This window comes from Stigmatopora argus, chromosome 3 (assembly GCF_051989625.1).
Source record: "Stigmatopora argus isolate UIUO_Sarg chromosome 3, RoL_Sarg_1.0, whole genome shotgun sequence".
NCBI lineage: Eukaryota > Metazoa > Chordata > Actinopteri > Syngnathiformes > Syngnathidae > Stigmatopora > Stigmatopora argus.
This window is the reverse complement of record NC_135389.1, coordinates 12,491,142-12,511,865: the sequence shown is the minus strand read 5'-3', so window position 1 is coordinate 12,511,865 and position 20,724 is coordinate 12,491,142. Positions and strand designations below refer to the sequence as shown.

The window sequence follows — 20,724 nt, the reverse complement described above, 5'->3', positions numbered from 1 at the left end:
TTTAGTCTTTATTTTTTCCTGAAAGATCTTGAGCACGATTTTAATCTCAACTATGGTGACATATTTCCTATACCTTACACTACCCAGGTGACCCACAGTAAGAGCCTGGACACAGGAAACTGTCGAATCTGTAAAATGCCTCTGCACAGTGAGGAGGAGTTTATCGAGCACTGCCAGATGCACCCTGACCTGCGAAACTCCCTTACGGGCTTCCGCTGCGTTGTCTGCATGCAGACCGTTACTTCCACCCTGGAACTTAAGATCCACGGCACTTTCCACATGCAGAAACTGTCCGCTGGTTCGAGTCTTGGAGGAACCGGAGCGGGCTCTGGGAACGGAGCGGGGAACAATTCGACATCATCCTCTCCCAATGGGCAGCTGCAACATCACAAGCTGTATAAGTGCGCCTTCTGTTTAAAGGAGTTTAAAAACAAAGGCGAGCTGCTCAAGCTTGATGTCAATGGCCTGCCTTATGGACTTTGCGCCAGCTGCATGAGCAGGTAATAAAAACGGTCTTATGGAGTATTATAATTATTTCCGCCTTCACCCGTATTAGTTTTGACTCGAGGATATTGAATTTTCAATTCCATCAGGGGTACTAATGGCCAGAGTCCCAACCAAGGAGGGACACACACGCCTGGAGACACACAGGGAGAGAAACCTGTATCTGGGCTCAGGTGTCCCGAGTGTGGGGTAAAGTTTGAAAGCTTGGAAGACTTGGAGAACCACGTCCAGACAGATCACCCCGAGGTCAGCCCTGACACGAGTTCAGCAGGAAAGAAGCCCGAAGCTTCACCTGCACCTAAGGTGAGATGTGATTACTGTCAACCGTCACTTCGAGGCAAAAACAACGACAAGCAAATGTACACCGTGTAACTTAATGTGGAAATGTAGCATATAGAAAAAGAGAATTTGGGAGTTGATGTCATGCGGTCAATCTTCCTCTAGAACATAAGTGTTGCTATGTTGGACTATTGTTGTTTTCCGAAGCTAGCAGGCGTGAGTGTGCAGAGGGGTGTGTGCTGTGGTTGCCCACTGGGTTCTGTGGCAGTGGCATGCTGTGGCATGATGGGAGCTATGTGCTCTACTTGATATTGACAGTTAGGCTCGCTGGGACCAGACGCATGTCTGTGTTTGAGCATGTATTGGTGTGTGTGGGGGGGACTTTTCAGAGACCCTCTGTCTTTATAGTACCATTGTTTCGGTATAGTCTGACAACACATAGACGTCCAAATAGGATAGCTGTGTGTGTTTTTGTGTGCTTGCGCATGAATGTCTATCAAGGTGCAAATGACAAAGACAGTGGTATTGGGGCCTTCGTGTATTTTGTTTGTGCATGAGTGATCAGTGTGCAATGAATGGGTAAACAGGACCTTCTAGCTTTTTGTAATCGTTTGGTATCTTCATTTCTCTCCTGTACACACATTCTCTATACAGATATTTAATTCAGCTTATTTCAGGATTTTAGAGTGATTAGCATTCATTGTCTTAGCGTGTAATAGTTTATGCTCATGAATCTCACGTTGAAACCTTCATTCTTTTATAGTCTGTGTGTTGACAATTAATATTAAGAAAACCGTTTTCCCTATTGTGTTTGACAGAAAAAGACCTACCAGTGTATTAAGTGCCAAATGACGTTTGAGACGGAACGGGAGATCCAGATTCATGTTGCAAATCACATGATCGGTGAGTGAGCCCCATTTTTCCCGTTTGTTAGCATTCCCTTCGTGTGCACGTGTGGGAATGCATATTTGTCTCTGTGTGTTATGTCATTCAGTAAATGAATGACAGTAAAATGTGTGCTCTTCTTCACTTATCTAATATTATACATATACATAATATCATGAAACACGTACACAGTAAATGACATTTGCAAAGACAATTTTCTTCTCTTCAAACTAAAAATGCTACCCTATCATCTCTGTCGCCATGGAGATGAACAAAGTGGACTGATGAGTGCTTCTCAAGGGAAGAAAAAAAACATTTGTGAAAGAAGCTGCGAGTGTTCATTTGCTGACATCGCTCAACATCTTCCAGTAACATCTGGAGACATGATGAGCATTGTAACCCACCGCTTGAGTCATTTTGACATATTTCCCTGTCGCACACACACACAACCTTACAATTCACAAGATCCACAAAAACCCTATGCCATTTTCTCTTGACCACTTCTGATTATATACTGGACTCTCTACTGCTTCACTTCACTTTGCTAAATTCCCTATTCTTTAATTTCTCTGCTATGTCTTCCACGTAGCCATTGCTCTCTCCATTCTCTCATTAGTTATAATTTTCTTCTTGTTTCTTATTTGACTCACTAAAACAGACACACATGGTCATAGTAGTTTGGATTTATTAAAATACTAATTGTGTGAAAGCTTAGTACAGAGTAATTATCAAATTGTGGCAGATCACATGATCAAATGTTGAGCGATTTCTTTTTTTATTCTTTCATTTTGCTGCTTTAAAATGAAGTTGTGGCTATGACTTCATCTTATCTCATTTTCTGAACCGCTTCATCCTCATTACAGTCGTGGGGGGTGCTGGAGCCTATCTCAGCTGGCTAGAGGCGGGGGACACCCTGAATCGGTGGCCAGCCAATCGCAGGACACAAGGAGACGGGCAACCATTCACATTCACACTCATACCTAGGGGCAATTTAGAGTGATGGCTATCATGCATGTTTTTGGAATGTGGGAGGAAACCGGTGTACCCGGAGGAAACCCACACAGGCCCGGGGAGAACATGCAAACTCCACGCAGATGGACGTGACCTAGATTTGAACCCAGGACCCCAGAGCTGTGAGGCCGACACACTAACCACTCGGTCCACCATACCACCTATGACCTGTGACTCATAATGACACAATTTTCGACACATACATGTTGTAACTGCCACCCTCCAAGCCCGAAGCTAATGAAGAAATCCATTCTCATTTTTGGATTTATGCTAACTATCGATAACGCTAACAATGACAGATGAAAAAAGATGTGTCAAATGTGTAACTTATCATAGCGCTGACTGGCTGTGGAGAGAAGATCAAGGCCAGTAATGTGACTGTCACATGGCTCCATGGGTAATACATGATACCCCCTGTGGCCCTGTTAATTACGCTGTCAGATAAAGGGTGAAATAGACAACATTCGGCAGATAGAGAAAGGAGAAGTTCGTTGTTTCCTGTCAGAAGGGGAACCATCGGAGCATGTGTTTTTCTTGCATTGAAGTTTTTTTCCCACAACTGAACAAATTGTTTCAATTTGAATGCAATTACTTAAGTGTCTTTCCATGGTTCCTAAGTGCTTATAAACAAGTTGCTGGTTACCACATTAAAATAGAATTGTCCTAAGCAAGTATTGCTTTATTCTATTATGGTGGCTTCATTGAATAAATCCTAAAATAAGATAGCATTTAGCAAGTTTAAAGGAATCCTTAATCACTTCTGAATCTACCAAATGTTGTTTTATTTATTTTTCCAATGTAGTTGGGTTTTTATTGCTGGTTTGTTTTTCCTTGTCAACGTTCAAGGGTTGTGATTATGTCATTGGCCACCATTTTTTTTTCCTTTTTAGTGTTCAGTGGCACAGCCAAGTCGTTCCGCATTCCCAGTGTTGCAAGCAGACATTAATGTCGCCCTAATATCCCCCAATCTGAATTCCTCAGCATGATGTCTGACCTCTACTATACGTGTAGACGCCCTCTTAATATGTATGTCTTCTCTCTCTTATAATACACATGCTTAACATCAAGCGATGTGCACTCTGTGACTACATACTGAGCAATTCTTTCGCTCCCCACTTGTGCTGCTTCTAATCAGTACAACTCACCAATTAGCATATTGATTGTGGCCATTGTTTTTGGATAGTCCAGTAATCCTGTGCATGAACTTTTCCTTTTAGAATACAATTGTTTTACTTTCAGTATTAGCTCATTTTAACTAGGTTGTTTTGGGGGTACTTTTGTCTAAAATTCACTAGCCCAATTGTTAATTTTCCTTTCATACACTGTCTGTGGATGACCAGTCTTTAGGACAGTCATTTATGTAATAACCCATTGCCTTCCGTCCCCAAACACACTCACAACATTAACAGTACATATTACTAACCGTGACCATTCTCTCCTCCACTCTCCCCAACCCTACCTGCCATCGGGACGGCCCGTAGAAGAGCCCACCTGTCGGCAAGGTTTGTCCCCTTTCTGTCTCACCCTCTGAGCAAGGCAGCAAGCATTCTACTGCCTCACTGCCCACCCATCAGCATCTCATTGACAGTTTATGACTTGCTATGCCTAATTTAATATGCCCCCCTATCTTGCTTCTCAACCACACTGCATGTTGTGTCGAGCAACACTTTAAAGCAGAACATATTGTGGCAGTACTGTAGATGTTCTTTATAATGGAAAAGTTATCTAAAACCTTGACAGAGTGAGAGCTGATTATAGTCCTTCACATCCACACTCCCGATCCCACCTGCATGCTTCATTGTCCTTCCAACTCCATATACCCGCACACTCACGCAGACACACAAACAATATTTGGTTGTTCACTCACCTGGATTTCCCAGTGGACTGAGCTCACTAATGATGTGTCTTTTGGATGAACGTTACTATTTTCATTAATGTTCTGACACTAGCTGTCCTTACCTAATCACATTCTACTGATGACTTCTTAATCACCCGTAGCTCTTGGGCAGTGTTTCTCAACGTTTCCTCAAGCCGAAGGCACGTATATTTAAATGGGGAAAATCTAATTAGCATGCACAAACAAAAAAATACAAAAGTGTGTATATAGTATGATGAATGAATATAGTATGGCATTTTGATGAGAGCGTAAAAAACTATCATTCATAAAATCAAAAATATTTGAAGTGGGTTGTTTTTTTTCACCGGTTGAAGTCGTTAATGCTATAGTGAATATATATATATATATATATATATATATATATATATATATATATATATATTCACTATATATATATATACACTGCACACGTATATATGTGGGTGGCATGTATTCAAATGGTTTGCTCGCCGCCTCACAGTTCTGAGATCGAGGGTTCTGACCTTTCCATGTGGACTTTGCATGTATTTCGCGGGCTGGCCAATCACAGAGCGACAAAGAGACAGACAACCATTCACGCTCACACTCATACCTAGGAACAATTTAGAGCAGGTGTCTTAAACCGATTCCGCAAAGGGCCGCAGTGGGTCCTGGTTTTTGTTTCAACCGATCCAGTGTCGACATTTTAACCAATCAGGCTCTTCTAAAATAAGTAGTCCCCTGCTGCAATCAACTGATTACACTTGCAAAAGGTGTCCGCTTGGGTTGGAATGAAAACCTGCACCCGCTGCGTCCCTTTGAGGACCGGTTTGAGACCCCTGATTTAGAGTGTTCAACCAGCCTACCGTACATGTTTTTGCGAAGGCGCGAAATATAGGCCTGTTTATTTGTTGTTGTTGTTTTTTATTTTTACATTCATAAAACCCTATGTGGGAAGTAAGCCCATAAATAAACACGACAGACTGCTTTCTATGTGGGTGCCATTTAACATCAGTCAACCTGTTGTCATCCACTCTATTAGCCTGCAGTGAAATCACTGAAGCGCTTGAATTGTGATGTCTGTCTTCTGTCTAAGCAGCCATCTCAGTGGCGGTTGCAGAGCTGGTGTCTCTCTGCTTCACTGTCCTCTGGACTTAACCTTCCTTTTACACTTGTGCATGAATACACTGAACAATATGTTTGTGTATGCGTATGTGTATGCGTATGTGTGTGTGTATGTGTCCCGATAAGCATGGTCTGTCCTGGTTACTTTTTGTGTCGCTGAAGACTTAATGAGGCGCGTAAGAGGCTTTTAGAGTGAAAGGAGGTGGATAATGTGGTGCACAGTTCATTCATGTAGCGCGTGTGTGTGTCTTTGCTACCAGCTAGACACATTGGTGTTTTCTTCTGCTGTGCCACACCTGAACTAATAAGCCTTAGACTAATCTGCCTTTTTTCTCTTGGTGTGTGACTTCACTAATGCTCTGTACTTAAGAAAACACTTAGGCTCACCAGTCTTACATGAAATTGATATCACAACAAGCACAGGGAGATTTACCAACGTTCCTCAACAGCAACTATCAAAGCAGACTAAAATCTTAAATAAACTGGGGGGGAAAAGGTACTTAAGAAACATGGCTAATCCCATCATAGGCACAAGCGTCCAGTCTGAGAGACTTTGAACCGCCACAGGAAATGTCCTGTCTCTGTGGATATGTGTAAATGACTTGTTGTTTCTTAAAAGATTGAAGCATTAAAAGCAATTTTATACACTGACCCCCAATTGCACTCTCTGCAGTAGTCTATTAATTGAGAGCTTTTGAACCGAAACGCTTGAAAATGAACCAACTTTCTCGGTAAAGTGGCACAAGTAGTTGTCCTCCCGCCTTACAAAACCATTAAACACTTTTTGGACGTCATTGATGCCATTAGGTTGTGACCAAGTCAGGATGTCCCCGGCCTACCGCCCAAAGTTGGCTGGTATATTCTCCGAGACACTTTTAAGGATGAGCGGAATGGAAAATGAATAAATACATACTTTTTACATACATTGACCAATACAATAGGATATAACATTCAATTTCAACGATGTAATTTTTCATCAAGTTGAACTCAGTTTGGAAAATAAGGAAAACAAACCTTGACAGTATAAAAGAAAAGTTTTAGTTTGATAATTTTTACAATATTTTCTTCATTGTTCTCACCGCTTTCCCTCATCTATCAAGTGCATTGTGCCAGTTTCCATGTCACAGCTTCTGTTTTCATTTTCAAAAAAAACTTTAAAAGAAAAGCCAAATCTTTTTTCCTTTCAACTAAACATTAGTCATTGGATTTTAGTGTTTTTAATATTATATTTGAACATTTGTCAAATAAATTTTTAAACAATATGTTCTTTTAATAGTTGTCTTTGTCAACAGGATTTTATGCTGGTGAGACTTTTTTAACCTAGTTTAATCCCGTTATGCATTTTCTCCATCTATTCATCCATCCAAAGCCCTTCCTCTTTCTTTCCCATCTTACCTCGCCACCTGGAGCTAGTGAGCCGTGACACCAGAGGGAGGGAGCGACAGTGAAGGGACGAGGGACTGAGAAGGGAGGATCACAGGGGTTAGATGAAGGGAGAAAAAAGACAAGATAAAAGATTATATGAGGCTGATTGAAAATTAAATAAGATCTGAGAATTTTCACTCAGAATCAACCATCTTGATCATATATTTATTCTTAAGTTTGTTGGATTCTCCATTGTTTCAAACATTTGAAAACAACAGACATCCACGCTGCAGTATACACTTCCTCTGCAATTGTCTAGAACATTGCTCACATTAAAAGTCAACTAGAAATGTACCTACACCACTAGAGAAGAGTTGCTAGTGTCTCCATTTGTAAATTTGTGTGTGTGTTGAAAACAAAGAACATGCAGGAGCCCAGGAGAGCTCATTTTGTCGTCTTCTCGCTTGATTTACTTCTTTCTTCTGCTGTTTATTACCAGTCATTACAAGCTGTTTGGAAACCTAATAGGACACGTTGACAAATAGACAGGAGAGACATGAGCAGTATAGTCAGTAGAACACAGTCAAGTCTGGCATGCCAGCAAACTTGTACCTGGGAGGATATTTGTACCTACAGGAACACTTAGATGTTCTTGTATGTAAAAGTATTGTTCTTTGAGTTTCTTGTGTATTTTTCATGCATTTTGTTTCATGAAAGTTTCCGGTATTGTATTGTGACGACTATATAGCTTCCTTACCTGCATTCCCCGATTGTCTTCTCGTTCTTAACGCAAGCCGTCCAGGTGTGGCAGCGCCAGCTGCGAAACAACAATTACACACATACACATGCTCAAAACACGCTGTAGTTTTTCTCCTTGGCGAGGCGATTTGCCTGTATGCACTTCATAAACAGAGGCCGAGCAACAATTAACTCATTGCTTAATTCGCTAAGTATTTTGAATTCATTTTCTGCCATGACAGGCGCATCTGCCACAGCTGGTAGGGAGGTGGCAACGTGTGTGTGTGTGTGTGTTTGTATGGAAGAGAATCTGCTTCCATACAATTGTAATTGGGCTTACTTTTATCAGACCACCAAGGGTTGAGCTCAAAAGGACACTCACTTTGTTCTTGTTTCTTCTTGTTGTTGAGAAGACTAACTAAATTTGCTACTTCTCTATGGGGCTGTTTGTTTGTTTTTAACTCTTCATCGTGTATCGTTAAATATAACAGTGAATCATGAAAGGCTAGGTTGTATGGCTTTCATCAAGCGTTTAGTTTTTTGTAGGAACGGTACCACGTGGTTTGACAGTTACCTTCAAATGCCCATGGCATATGTTCAATTGTTTGTTTTTTCTCAAGGCACACTGCATGCATATCATGTCACATAATATGAAATGCATCGGGACTTGTGATCGCATTTATTTGAGTCAACTTTTGAACTCGCGAAAGCTCTCACTGCGCTGCGGCTATGTTTTTGTCATTATGTTTAGTGTCACCATGCTATATAACAAATAAGGCAAGAGAAAGGAAGTTAAAATTGCTCTTCCTCACATTCAGGTAAAAAAAATAGATTAGATAAAGAGGAGCATGTAGTAAAGGGAAACGCCTTTCTGAACGACGAACATGAAGGAAGGGAAGGATGGAGAACAGTTAGGCAGGAGAGTAATTTGCGACTGCTTTTGGCTTGCTCTCAGTCCTCTTGCTGAGCAGCTGGACTTCATTAATGGCCTGTGTTAATTACAGGGATCGAGTGCACATACAGCGTATGTGCCTATATAAGTACAGAATCACAGTTACACATGCACACTCACACACACACTTGCATTCAGGGTCACCTTGCTAGCTAGCTTTGATTGAACCAGCAGAGTGATTGGTGGATGGCGCTAGGCACTCAGACATTTTGACCATTCATATTTGGCATCATCTCACGGTGTAAAATGATTAGATCCATCAGGTTAAGATGTTTTTCAATATGTATACATATTGTGCATACGTTGGACTTTTGTGCCCGTTGTTGATGGTTGTTTCAGTGTGGATCAAGCAATGTATATCAAATGTGAGGTAATTGATGTGTTACGTCAGCTATCATGAGTGAAGATTAAAAGATGTTGATTTTTAACGGCTCCTTCCCAAATTGTGCTCAAGGCAAGATTCACAATATGTTGCAGATCCCATAAAAGGAAAGGAGAAAAAAGCAGCACCAGCACAGCGGGAGATGGAATGCAAAGCCATGCTGGGAGTGGTTGAAGGGGGTCGTGTTTGACTCTTAATTACATAGCACAGTATAGGAGATTCCAGTATGGAAACGGAGGAATAGAAGAAAAATAACAGTATATGTTGACACTTATCTGTTGTCTCTAAGCAGATGTCGACCAGGCTTTTCTCTTTATTGCTGTTCAGGCTGTTTATTGCTGTGACATAAACACACACACAGAAACACACACATCACCCGAGATAAATCAATGCATTCTGCTTTCAGTAATTTCCCATGGTATTTTTTTTTCTCTCGGGTGAGTGAGGTGACAAAGCCAACCAGGGGAGAGAATCTCGTACTTTCTGTTCTGCTGTTCTAAGCTGTTGTTTGAATTTTTATGGCCTCTCTTCTCGTTTGTTTCCTCTGTGTTTTCGCTTTTTATAGGCTTTCTTTTAACATGGAATTGGGGTCCTCATTTTACGACTGCGTTACATTACTGGGAGGGGTGACATAAGCCAAATTTGTCTGCAACACAAATGCAGAAGTGCAGGTGGTAAATATTTGTAAAATGTTCTTAAGAAAAATAAGCCCTATACTTTTCATGCCACTATTTTCATAACCTCTAAACCTCAGACGTCAGAACAGTTAAAAGTAGGACAATGTTGTGCCAGAGGCCAGTCACTACATTTGAATCCAAATATTTTCTAGCAACCAAGTTGGTGTTCTCCATCCCCTCTTATCATTTGTCCTGGATGAGAGCTTCTCATTGGCGACTGATCCAGCCTGCTAATCGTGGATGGCGAGCAACTAATGCACCCGTGCCAAATCCACACACACTCGCCATAGTGCATTAGTGTGTACAAACATGGACATCCGTCTGGAAATACACACGCTGAGATGCTCTCTTATGCGGGCTAACACACAGCCATTGCTGCAAGCTGGACTCACACGGACACACATCAGTGCATCCAAACACAACATGGGTACACATGTATTCACGTAACACTCGGTATGTTCCCCGCTGCATCGCCCCCGGTGCTGTGCTCCCTCTCTGCTCTGTGCCGTACCACCACCTCCTCGTCGTCCTCCTCCTTCGCCCTCCTCCCCCGCCTCCTCCGTCTCCCAGTACATCTGGCACGCTCAGCTGCCGAGGAGCAACATAATTATCCCACCGGAGACGCGCGCTCGTGCAAAGCGTACACATACATTGTGACGAAAGCTCACGCGCGCGTGTCTTCGGCGATCCGCGCTGCTCCCTGCGTCACTACCGGGGCTTCATTAGAGTGCGTGCAAGAGTGTGTTGATGCATGGTACTTTTGGATGGCATCCAGATGTTTTTCTTTATAGTTGAAGAGTTGGATGTGTCCTAGATGCAACTGCCCATCTCTCTTCTAACTCATTCGCTACCATTGACGGTAGCCATCCAATCCATTTGAACTGGGAATGCTAGCAAAGATGGATCATATTTCAGTGCCATTGGCAGTGTTGAACATCAAAATACTCAATTGGCTGATTAATCGCAATGATCATTCGCTGCTAGCCTTGCAGTCGAAATGGATTGGGCATCTATATCACATTTGAGTTCAGAATCTGGTCTTGCATATATACATGTGCTGATTATGTCACCATATGTGTTTTGGTCAAACGTGGCTTTTCTACAGGCCATTAACCAACAGTTGACTGAAGAAAGACACAACTATAGGCAAAATGATAACAAATACAATCAACAAACGAAGAAAATCCATCAAACTGGACTCCCCTTAGAGGAAAATGTGGCTCAACATGCAAATGTCCAATCTTCAGTAAATTCTACAAGAACACATTACATGCCCAGTCCATATATCCACACAGTGCTTTATTTATTTATTTGTAGCATGTATGCATGTAGAAAATTGTGCTCGTCTAAAATACACAGATACAGAGAAAATGTTTTCGAAACGTTAGTTGGCAGTACTCCTATAATAAGACATTCCTTCTCCTAATCCACCGTTATATTTTACTAAAACCTTCATCAGAATACCATTCTAAACTACAACAACTCAAAGACTATGAGTTTTAAAGTTGCTGTGGCTAAATCACACTGAACACAAAGTGTGAGTGTAAACAAAGTAAAGCATTCGGCTCATGTTTGAATTAATGTATCCAGGTGAATGTTTTTTTCTGATGTAAAACTGCCTTGAAGTGAATGTCCCTTGAAAAAGCACACTATTGTTTTCATGCCCGGCCGCCGCCAAGGGGTGCCAAATTTATACCCCTCTACTAGCCGACAAAATGTTGGAGGCGAGTATTAGTGTGTCCTTAATTATACTGAACCTTGATCCATGCTTTCATAGTGTGATTAGTTGTCAGGCACTTGTGTGGGTGTGTGTCAGACTCCCATACAACCTGCTGTGGTGGCTCACGGTACTGTTGTGTTTGACTCCCAATGTCATTATATCCCAGGCTTACCGCAGCGCCAAAAGCAACTGGGCTTTGTAAAAGTGTCGAGAGACACCGCCCACACTTTTAAAAAAAATGATACCCAACATATGCATGCTTTCAGCGCCGCAGGTGACTAAAAAGCACCAGTTCTATGAATGACGTCCAGGGATCTAATCATGGAAGCAATTGAGCATTGTAGACCTACTCAATTTTAGAGCAAACTTTTCTCTTGAAACCAGAACTGCTAGCTATTTGGCTCATTATCAACACGCTATCTTTTCAATCACTTGTTCTTTTTAGACCAGTCATTACCATGACAGGACCCATGGTATTACTTTCACACTGCATTCTTTGTTGGATATACTGTTAAAAACTGAAATAACAAGAATAAGTGTCCTTCAAAGTCTTTATGATACTATTTTTTTTCTCTTTTAACATTACAACTAATGCAGCAATACACCTTAACAAAATCCTAATGCGACAGTATGCCATTCCATCAGTATGTCGCTGTACAGAACGTTTGAGCCTGAATTTCTCGATTTAAATTTGGACAAATGGCTTATCGGATCAATAGCTTACCGCCAGCGATATTTGGTATCATTGCATGTCCTCCTCATTAACACGGCAGGCTGTCGTCTCCATGGATTTGAATTATTCATACAGCCGAACCATCACAAACGTGTGTGCACAAGTAAACACATATACACACATTGGGAGTGCAGTCTTACCGTTTGTTTATCATCCTCAATCCAATATTTGCTTTGGTTGAAAACTGGCAAGCAAAATTGCATATTGACATCAAAAACACAAAAGGTTTTGCAGTAGACACATCTGTTCTTGCGGTTACAACCTCTAGGAAACAACTACATGTATTGAAGGGTTATTAATGCAAGGAAGTAAATAAATTGTCTTCGGGCATACACTATGACTGATTTTTTTTAATGATAGTAAACAAACTTGTTTAAATGGAATAATAGGAATGCAAAATTAAGTACCGATACAGTAACTGCTAACCTCTTGAGCACCTTTATTAAAAGTTCTTAATAAATTAATAAATAGTAAAAAATTAAAATACAGCACACAAGTTTTATTTACTAAAATGTTTTATTCCCTATTTTTTAGTCATTAACTAAAATCAAACTGGTGCATATGTACTCAATCAATTATTATTAAGGTACACCCATGCTACATTTTGCATTAAACATCAACATCTTCCCTTTAAAGTCAATTCAAGCCAAGCTGCGCTATAATTCAACACTTGTTGCTATGGCACACATTCCATATTCTAGTAATGACACACAAGTACCTGTTTAGTATGTGACACAGTATTGGGAGTCTTATACTCCAGGAGAATCCAGATGAGATAGGCATGTGTTTGCATGAATGTTTTTGTGTGTGCGGGTGTAGTCGAGGGTGGGAGGCTCAGCGTGCCCCCAGGCACTCGGTCCTTAGTGTTTGGCTAAGGGGATGCAGAGCGACCCTCATCCTTGCCCTGATCAATGTGCATGCCGTGTGGGTGTGTGGAGATGTGTATATTGTATATCTCGTTAGCACAGAGTGGAGAGGAGTCCGGGGAATGATGCTTTTCTTGCCAAGGGATATGCTTGGTCCCACCACCTGAATTTATCATACAGATTAACACACACACACTCATTGACCCCGTCTACCGTCATTTCATTTTTTTCACCCCCCCTTCCGCATACAGATTGAATATGCACAGCAGTCTCAGTGTGCTGCAGGAACACTAAGGTTTCAGCACAAGTTAGGTCATACAATACTTATTCCCCATTGGTGAGGTGCCATTTTATTTTACTAATTGTACCTAAGTTCATCCAAAATGAAGAAAACAATATTCAGAGTCATTCTTTTCAAAAGCACCTGGGTTGCACATTTACCAGTCATGACAGACTGCCAGCTGTGTGAACTCAACAGATGGATCATGCAAAAAAGTGGGCTGTATATCGGAGTAAATTGTGTGTGTGTGTTTGTAAATCAGACGTCATTCCAAGGTGCGACAGTGTGAAAGTGGCCTGTCTCATTATCAAGGACACCTTTAATTACAGCAGCAGGTTGTCCTGTGTTTGTAGGGTTATGTATTAATAAACATGTGATGTTAGTATGGTGGACAAATGGTTGGCATACCCGCCTTACAGTATCTGATAGGTCTCATAGGTTTAGACACTTGTTAGGCTTTGTGTGGGTGTATCTCATACTATTGTTTTTCAATGTTTCAACCATGTGGTATTTGAGTTTTAACTCCGCCTTTCAATCTTTCTTCTTTTTACTTAACTCCCCTCCTTTTTCTTCTGTTGGAAGAACTGGAAATGGGAAGCGGGAGGGTTAGGAGTTGGCAGTCCAACCACTGAAAGCATGGACTCCTATAGGGATTTAGGCTGCACAAATCCACACACACATATTTTTATGTATACACATACACAAGCCGGTCCCCAAGGGTGGAACCTCGACACTGTGTGTACAGTGAGCAGCTGGAAGGCCAGCGGACGCTTACTGTACTTCTTTGTTCAGTGCTGGCTTTGCTCCACAAAAACTCTCTTCCTTTTTCCGTCTTTCATTTTCACCACTCAAGCTGTCTTTCACTTGTTCGTTCCAGCGGTAAACTCATTCACTAAATTCAAGTGTCTGTATTTTTTCTGAAGAGAAGCAATAGTGAATGGAGTCTGTTTAGTTTAACTGTAGGTTCAGAAACCCCAACAGGAAGCCTCCTCCTCCTCCAATTTCTGAGGAGTTCAAACAACACAGGCTGTTATGCCTTTCGCATTCATACAGTCAACATTGGTGCTAAACCAAGCTTCTCTTTGTCTACATTTCATTTTGTGGCTATGTGTGCACACTCTGTGTCTGCCTGGTTTTTTTTTTGCATGACAGTGTGTAATGCTTCCAACCCTCAGGCTCAATTCTTGGTCACATGCACATTTCTGTTGTGCGTGTGTATTTGCCTTGTGTCATTTTATCTTAGGGGCCGTTTTCACAGAGACGCTGCGACAGCAATCTGCAACAATTATGTTGGTGGATGGCGTTGCGTTTTGACGGCAATGGTCAATATGGAGAGCAAAGTCGCTAGCTTTGGAATGCAGGCTCCAAAGTAGAATTTCAATTGCAGGGCTTGTTCTGAAACCAAATGAATTAACCCCACATCAAACTCTTTTGCTGCAATGACATCAGAACACCTTGCACACCGTTTTGGCATCCGCTGTTGTCTTTGATGATTGCCACTGCCTCTTTTGTATTTTGTATTTATCATTTCCCTTTAATTGTTAATATTTAACCATATTTCACTTCTGAATTAAGCTTCATCTATCAATGTAAGATAAATTCCCAGTACCCGTTTAAGGAAACTCATACTATAAATTAGTCATCTTAAGTCGAAATGACGCACGTAAATGCCCAAAATGCCAATAAATAAAATAATTCCTTTGCATGATTCAAGGCACATCCAATATGGTCACCAAACACAAATTAGCATAACTATGCCAAAGCAGTAAGCACCAACCCTTCACTGTGTATAGCTGACTCCCAGTCAAGCCAAACCTGCATACACTGTACAGTATACACAGTCTTTTCGTTTCAGCGTAAACCCCTTGGTGAATTGATAAATTAATTACTCTGGGATGAGTGTATACCTGTGTAACAAAGGTTTTGTGTTGTGTGTGGTGCTAGTAAAGCCCTAATGGGGTAGACCGCGTGTGTTTATGTGCTCCCAGGCCACTGTTTATCGCTAGGCGAGCTGGAACTAATTTACTAATTGAGTTTTGTGATGGAAGAGAAGACTGGGAAAGGGGGCTTGAAAATAAAGACTTGGGGCCGACGCAAACTTGGCTCATTGGAAAAAGAAAGTCGGAAAATAGATGGCATGGACTAGTTGCTCATGTGCAGTGTGCCGTGCTACTACTTGGCATCCTATCAATGTCTGTGAGCGTAAATCTGCTGTGTTACTGACAGGGGCTTCTCAAGCCTGCTGCCACATTATAAAGAAGGCTGTCATATCACTCAATTCATACCAGCAGGACATGACAAGATGTGCATTAGGAGTATGATCGAAGTATGTTCTGAATTTAATATTATTCATACCACTCTCATTTTTTGGTGTAAGACCTGACTTAAAGGTAGACTATGGTACACAATAGTATACAAAAACAGACAAGAAGGAAGGATGCCAGTATTAACTGGAGGTTGCAAAGACGACAACGGGGAGACACTGAGCGTTTGCTTGGAGGAGGTGAGCAAAGGGTGGGTCTGGTGAGGGAGGTGAAGGGGGTGTTTTGGCTGGAGTTGTAAGGAGAGTCATGTCAGTACCAGCTGCTTCTGTTTTCGTATTTCCCAGCATCCCTGAGGGGCAATGACCCAGGGATTTCGCCAAAGTTCATTCTTAATATATTGCAAAGTAGAGAGAGGAACTACATCTCTTCTACTCAATCCTTATCGTTCTCTCAAAATATTTTGGATCCAAATTTTTATATGGTAAACGTGAGGTCAGTCTGCGTAAATGTTGGACACTGTCTGCGAGGTGGAAGTTGATTTACTAATTGGGCGTTAGGTGAGTAAAAGAGCAAATTAACGCTATTTGCCTCAAACGTAGGTTACTGTTATAGTAAGTGTTTTACAAAATTCAGTTTAGATGATTGACTTAAGTCTCCCCTACACCCGTAACCAGGTTAGCATAATACAAACTTTTGCCCTCAACAATGTTCATAAGATTTCCTTTCTTTTTTCCCCTCTTGATCTTTATACCTTCATCCCCAGTCCCCTACTCCGCTTAGCTCACCGCAGCCACCTCCGCATCACCCCCATCTCAGCAGTCCTCCTGTTCTGCTCATCTCTCTTCCCTCCATCTCTCCATCCCACCCAGGGAGCGCAAATCCCTCTTTTCCTAGGTAGGAGTGTAGGGAGGAGTGGTGTGGCTTAGATCTCAGCCCCCCACATCATCCCTTCATCAGACCCCCTCCTGCCACTCTTCCTACCCCCCACCCATCCGCTGCGCGTGTTCATGTTAAATTATGTTTTTATGCCTCCCTTTTCCATCCCTTTTTTAATTTTTTTTTTATTACACAGCTTCCCCTTGGCTTTTCCCCATTACCATTCCATTTTCATTCTTCTGTTGAGCGACTCGGTACACTTCTACAGTGGATATGCATCTAATTGGAACATAATCAATCCATGTATTTACATAATTATTCATGTTATTTATTTATTTGCTTATAACTGCCAACTTGGCCTCATAAGACGTTTCTATCATGTTGGACATCCGGTTTAAACAAGACAGGAGTAAAGCTTTTTGTCGCATACTATAAAAACACCCTCTATGATCATCGTATCACATTAATGTGTCAGATTTGTTAACTTGTGTAGGATGATGATAGCAGAGATATCAAATGTTTAACTTTTTTTTTCTATAGAAAGTAAACACCCACACTGTGTCATATTTGTCCCTCTTTAGTTGTAGCCATGTCCCTCACACTTTCCCAACCCCCACTGTTACATCCACTCTTGATCTTTCTCTACTGTATCTCTCCGGTTGGGTAAACTAGAAACAGCCATCCCGCTTAGACCTCCATCTCCTCGCTTGTTACATTTTGCTATTCCCCCTTTGCTGCCCCAGTGCCGTACCTGCCTACATCATTCCTTCTATGCACTTTTTTTGTTTTGAGGGAGCAAGCAGGGGGTTTGTCCAGTCATTAAGATCCATTTTCTCTGTTCTTTTGTGTCTTTTTAACATACTTGTGTGGCCCTGTTAATGTGAGGCCACTAACCAGATAGCTTTATTGTTTGAAAGAAAGACCGATAAAATGAAAGAAAGCGTGGAAAAGAAGCGACTCTGGTCACTGAGAGATCAGGACACAACATGGGACCTGGTAGTTTTCAGAGAAGCTTGGTGCACAATGTGTATTCAGGCAATTAGAAGTTCCATTTTGGCACCCAGCCTGTACTGTAAGCACAGAATACGATGAATTTCCTATGAATATTTTGAATTAAGAAAAAAAAAAAAAAAGTTTGCTTATGTAAATGTTTATCAGAGTTTGAAATACTGTAAGAAATTGCAGTCACGCTGGCTTTCTGTTTGGTTCCTAATGTTACCGAGCATCTCAGACTCTATTATTATGAGACATAGCCTGAAAGGAATCTGTGTTTGGCTCTTCCTTCAATATACAACGATGGCTGTGTGGAATTTATTATTTCCTGCCACTTGGCTGCAAGCTCCATCTGCCAGTGATCACAGACTAATAACTAATCATTTAGACAGTGTGATTGTTGCATGTCTGGAAACAGCTGATGTTTCCTGGGGTGATTAAACAACGTTCCCTCAACCCTTCATCATCTTTGGACCACCCGTTCATGGTGCTCTCTTTTTGCCTCGACCCTTTTCTTTTCACTCCCTACCCTCTCCTTCCTCTTCCTCCTTATGTACCATTGCTAATCATCATTCCATGGTTTCCTCCCCAGCTGTATAACATTAGGAGATGAATGCATTAATAAAGCCCACACACTCCAACGTGAGCACACAGCAGGGCTGACAGATTGGCTTCATCGTTTTCTGTCATTAAGTTGGAAAATCCAGCTCTTCATCATTATCAGTGTAAGTTATGGAAAACATTCAGAGATGGTGCTGTGTGTTTGCCTAGTTAAATGTCCAAAGGCAGTTACTTTTAAACATCAGGACTTACTTTTAAACATCAGGACTCAACACGACAATGTTTTGTTGTTGTTGTTGTTTTGTTGTCTTTCTTGTTGTCTAATTGTCACTTCAGCAAAACGTACTCGACATCACACACTGACAAGCATATGCACTTTATTTTGCAAGTTCCTTCTCACGGTTTCATGATTGACATCAAATGTGTTGCTGTCAGTAGTAATCTGCTGTTCTTTAACTACTAAATACTTGATGCAAATGTTCAGTCTTTGTGATTCAGTTCATCAGTGAATTTAAACAAGCACTAAGGACTCACACTTTTTTCCTTTATGCCAAGTCAATTCTGATGATTTTTTTATGTTATTTTGTCTTTTGTGCACATCTAGAGAAAAAAATAATGAAAAGAAATACATCCCCCTATGACACAACTTTTAACACCAACATGGAACACAGATCTCCCCATATTCTTGAACTACACAATTATTGTTTTAAACCCTCACTTAAGTCCATAGTTAAAACATACCATGAAAAAATCATTTTTTCAATTAGGTTATTATACTGGTTAATTTTGTTTTAGAGTCATGCTACTTCAAATTTTATTTACTGTATGAACAGCTCTTTTTTGTTGCTGTGTTGTTGTTTTTTAGTGGTGTAAAATTAAATTTATTTTGGAGAAATAGTGGCCCTTTTCAGTGGCATTCAACTCAGGTTAAAACTCAGTTAAATGAATATTATGTATGATATGGACACATTATACAGTGGTACCTCGACATACGATCGTAATCCGTTCCGAGACTGAGATCGTATGACGAGATTCTCGTAACTCGAGCGGACGTTTTCCATTGAAATGAATGGAAAACAAATTAATTTGTTCCAGCCCTCTGAAAAAACACCAAAAACAGGATATTGGATTGGAAAAAAAGTTTTATTTCTTCTAATTCGCCATCTATTAACAAAGTAACACATAACTAGTGGTTTAATAGTAATAAAATGTGTTTAATCTAACTAAAATTGGGCAGATTTCGCCGACGGGAGACAGAGACGTTTGGGGGGGTGGGGTTCTTTTTTTTCCCACGACAACGCACTCGTAAACGGAACAAACAAATTTAAATTAACTTGGATTAATATATACAGACACTCAAACATACGTTTAATGTAACTTTACACAAAACTGAATTCTAATTTTGTTGTAATCTTTTGTTACCTTCGTTTTCCGGGTTGGCGGTTTGCCACGCCTCCACCCTCACGTTCGCTATCGATGGACTGTTTGCTGTTGTATTGCCTTCAAAATATTCCCAAAATGATGCACACAAATGTCCTCACAATAGGATAACGCACGACCACTTGCCAACGAGAAATAGTCTTTAAAGAACGATCGCGGGAGTTTCTTTCCTTAGAAAGAATAACAGGAAATACAATAGTTGAGCTTACCCACGCATTGATTGTGGGTAATGAAGTTTTATTCTGAGAAAGGTTGCCATTGCTATGGGTGTTGTGTGCACGAGTATACTTCATTACCCAGAGAGCCCTCTTTTTGCCCGCGCATTCGCGTTGTGCGTTTCCTGGTCTTAGGAGAAACTCGTCTGAATTAATCGTTCCGTGCTCGTAGATATTGTTATACACGAAAGATATGCAAAAAAGACAGTGCCATGGCCACCTGGCTTGGTCGCATCACGAAATTTTGATCGCATGACGGGCGAATTATTCGATCGAAATTTCCGCCGTAAGACGAGAATTTTGTATGACGAGCGGTCGTATGACGAGGTACCACTGTATAGTCGTGTCAGTCATGTGTGTTGGAAGCCAGATGCATTCAGCCTTGTGCGTGTTTATATGTGGGTGTGTTTATCATTTTGGACAGAGGGCGTGAGAAGAGCTCATTGGGAGTTTGATATCTGACAGCTGATTAAGGAAAGACAGGATGCTCTGACAGGACATCTCCATGGGAATCATGGGAGGTGAAACCAGGAGAGAGCCGCGGACATAAAGTGGGGGTTGTTGGGAATAAGTCCAAAAAAAGGAGAGAGTAATAATTAAAAATGAATCCTGCCCTCACATTTTATTTTGGGAAATGAAAACTGGCCAAATTACCAAAGGGAGCAGTGTTGACTCGCAAAAGTGGTGACATGGAAGCCAAGCGTATGCTTGAAAGCGAATGTGGAGCTACAGAGGCGAAGGGAAACGAGGTGGGAGATGAAATAGGAAGGTGGCCTGCATCCTGCTGCTTATCCTTGAACACTCTTAGGAGGTCTCTCCTTCTATATTGCCCCCACCCCCGTCAGTCACATACACACACATCTGTAGTGCCCAGCTTGCGCACGAGGGTGCTGTTGCAATTAAACCGGCGCAGCATGGTGCCCGGATTGGGGGGGTTTCAGTAGGAGAGGGAGAGAGAATGACACACTGCATGCACACTACCACTGGAAGACAAGAGAAGAAA

The 20,724-nt window shown here is 41.3% G+C and overlaps 1 protein-coding gene across 5 annotated transcripts in view; it reads left to right on the top strand.

Annotated features, from left to right (window-relative positions):
• The window catches only part of znf423 (zinc finger protein 423), a 91,113-nt gene that overhangs the window by 46,386 nt on the left and 24,003 nt on the right, over positions 1 to 20,724 (top strand). For 3 of the 5 annotated variants that reach the window (XM_077596010.1, XM_077596008.1, XM_077596009.1), the window contains exons 16-19: positions 88 to 500; positions 594 to 807; positions 1,602 to 1,686; positions 4,161 to 4,181. In XM_077596010.1, coding sequence (XP_077452136.1) covers positions 88 to 500; positions 594 to 807; positions 1,602 to 1,686; positions 4,161 to 4,181 — 733 coding nt within the window. The remainder of the gene's footprint in view (positions 1 to 87; positions 501 to 593; positions 808 to 1,601; positions 1,687 to 4,160; positions 4,182 to 20,724) is intronic. The other 2 variants (XM_077596012.1, XM_077596013.1) reach the window with 1 other exon arrangement.